The 2,556-nt window shown below is 44.9% G+C and overlaps 2 protein-coding genes across 2 annotated transcripts in view; both read left to right on the top strand.

Annotated features, from left to right (window-relative positions):
• Nucleotides 1-1,155: 1,155 nt before the first annotated feature.
• On the top strand, nt 1,156-1,846 carry LOC107577814 (sorting nexin-20-like; the record flags this gene model as incomplete). The annotated part of the gene is made up of 1 exon (XM_016263846.1): nt 1,156-1,846. A coding segment is annotated over one exon (669 nt), but the record flags the coding sequence as incomplete, so codon positions are not given.
• A 147-nt stretch (nt 1,847-1,993) lies between these two features.
• LOC107577813 (sorting nexin-20-like) overlaps nt 1,994-2,556 on the top strand; it is a 4,886-nt gene continuing 4,323 nt past the window's right edge. Inside the window, exon 1 of the mRNA XM_016263845.1 lies at nt 1,994-2,014. Within this exon, the coding sequence (XP_016119331.1) occupies nt 1,994-2,014 (21 nt within the window). The remainder of the gene's footprint in view (nt 2,015-2,556) is intronic.

Raw genomic sequence — 2,556 nt, 5'->3', positions numbered from 1 at the left:
CTCAACATACCTGCCTGGAAGTTTCTAGTATTCTAGTATAGTAAGAGCTACTAGCACGTTGATTAGCATGTTCAAGTGTTTAATTGGGGTTGGAGCTAAACTCTGCAGGACTGTGGCACTCCAGGGGCAGGATTGGACACTCTTGAAATAGACCAGTCCACATTTTAATGTAATTAACTTAAAAAGTTAAGATCAACCTTAAAGAATATAAATTAGATGACTAACTTGTAAGACTAGTCCGAGTGTTTTATGCTACCAACCACATTTCATTTGAGTCTGAGTCCAGGCCAAGACCTGAGGTTGAGTCTGAGTCAATACTGAGACCAGAAAAGGGTCTAAACAAATGTAAATACACTCTATTTTAAAGCCTAGCTTTGCTTTAATGTCACATGAATCTGTGCTCTTGTCCAGAGCTGCACAGACAACAAAACATAACTATAGACCGGGTTTCACAGACAGGGCTTAGACTAAGCCAGGATTAGGCCATAGTTCAATTAGGACATTTAAGTAATTTTTATAAACATGCCTTAGAAAAAAAAACATTACTGGTGTCCGTCTTGAGACAAAACAAAGGAACTGATATATTTTAAGATCAGTCAGTGCAAATTTCTTTCAGTTGAAACAGCTCAGACTTACATTTTAGTCTGGGACTAGGCTTCAGCCTTGTCTGTGAAACTGGGGATAGTGTTGTATCACTCAAGACCGGACTCTGTCTCAACTTGCTTCACGTCAAAGGCAGAACCCAAATGCTCCATGACAAGAGCAAAACCATGAAAATCCTGGTCTAGACTCAGACTCAAGTCTGATTTTGAGTATCACAACTTTGCTTTAGAACAGGGGTGCCCAATCCTGCTCCTGGAGATCTACATACCTGCAGAGTTCGGCTTCAACCCTGATCCAACAAACCTGTCTGTAATTGCTCCTGAATATCGTAATTAGCTGGTTCAGGTGTTTGATCAGGGCTGGAGCTGAACTTTGCATGAAGGCAGATCTCCAGGAACAGGACTGGACACCCCTGCTTTAGGATGTCCATTCTGGCAATGTTCTGGAAATCAAAAACTATTAGCTGTACATGCCTTTACCCCAGACATAACACAACCTGCAAAGCTTATTGTCTCCTACGGATTAAGTTCACAGCTTATTCCTCTTCTTCAGGTGTACCAGGTTGTGGTGATCCGCTCAGGTAGTTACGACTTTGAGCGAGTAGCTATCGAGCGACGCTACTCAGACTTCCTCCACCTTCATCAGGAGCTCCTGCTGGACTTCAGCGAGGAAATGGAGGACATTGTGATGCCCAGGAAGAAAATGACGGGTAACTTCTCAGAGGAGAACATCGCAGAGCGGCGCGTGGCCCTCAGGGACTATCTTACTCAGCTCTACTCCCTCCGTTGTGTCCGAAAATCACAAGCGTTTCTAGCGTTCTTCACTCATAAGGAATTAAAACCTTCATATGACCTCCTGCGTGGGGGCCGCTTTTCCCGGGCCCTTGAGGGCCTCCAGAAAGTGTTGGTACTTCAGGAAAAACTATCTTCTCACAACCCTACTATGGTGGTACCAACCTTGTGTGCCATACTGGTGTGCCAAAGGGATCTAGAAGACTCTGACGCAGCATTTCAAACTGGCAGAAGAGCTCTGCCCACGGTGAGACGATACGAGCTCCGGCAGTATCAAGGGCCCCTGCTGGAGGCTCTTGTTGATTTGGGCTACAGTCTTGGGCTGCCTGTGGCCCAGTTACAGGATGAGCTGACCAGAGTGCAAGACTCTCCAAACGGGCAGGTGTCAGAGATGTCCCTTAAAGAACTGGTGGTGCAAGAGTTTGTATAATCAGCAACAACTGCAATGTAGTTGTGTTTACTATAATCATTATTTGATTGATTATAGTAAATTCCCTAATCCAAAATATTAAACTTCAGAGAGTTAACAGAATAATGAATCTCACCTGAAAGAAAATTCCCAAAAATGTACATTGTAGAGGCCAGAATGTCATAGAGACATGGCACTTTTCCACCGCGTGGTATGACTCGGCACGGCTCGGTTTGTGTTTCCACTGCAGTTTAGTACCGCTTTAGAGCGGGCGGGATTATTCACATGTCGTTATAGTTGCGCCGCCTATACTTCCGCGACTCCTGGAAAACTTTTTCATTCCGCCACGCCCCATCAAGCTCTCGCTGGATCCGCTCCTCTGCTATCAACGAGAGGATCATCTGTACTTCCTCAACAGACCACGAAACAGCCATTTTTGAAATGCATTCAAAACAGCCATGGTTGTTAAAAAAAGGTGTGCTCGTTCAAAACAATTGCATTCGATCCTTCGCTGGCTGTGCTGATTTACATCTAGCAGTTCTGTTGTGTCTCTGTGTCGTAAGTTCAGTGACGCAGGTAGTGACGATTCTCTACGGCCAATCAGTGATCAGCAGAGTTTACACGTCACGTTTTGGTAATGGTACGGTTCACTTGGAACCTCAACCGAGGTGGTATTAAAAAAAGTACCAGGTACCAGGTACTGTACCCAGTGGAAAACCCTCCAAAAGTGAACCATACCGAACCGTACCATGC

Source organism: Sinocyclocheilus grahami, unplaced genomic scaffold, assembly GCF_001515645.1.
Source record: "Sinocyclocheilus grahami isolate Dianchi unplaced genomic scaffold, SAMN03320097.WGS_v1.1 scaffold7346.1, whole genome shotgun sequence".
Taxonomy (NCBI): Eukaryota; Metazoa; Chordata; class Actinopteri; order Cypriniformes; family Cyprinidae; genus Sinocyclocheilus; species Sinocyclocheilus grahami.
The sequence above is the reverse complement of the archived record's forward strand: the minus strand, read 5'-3'. Positions and strand labels throughout refer to the sequence as shown.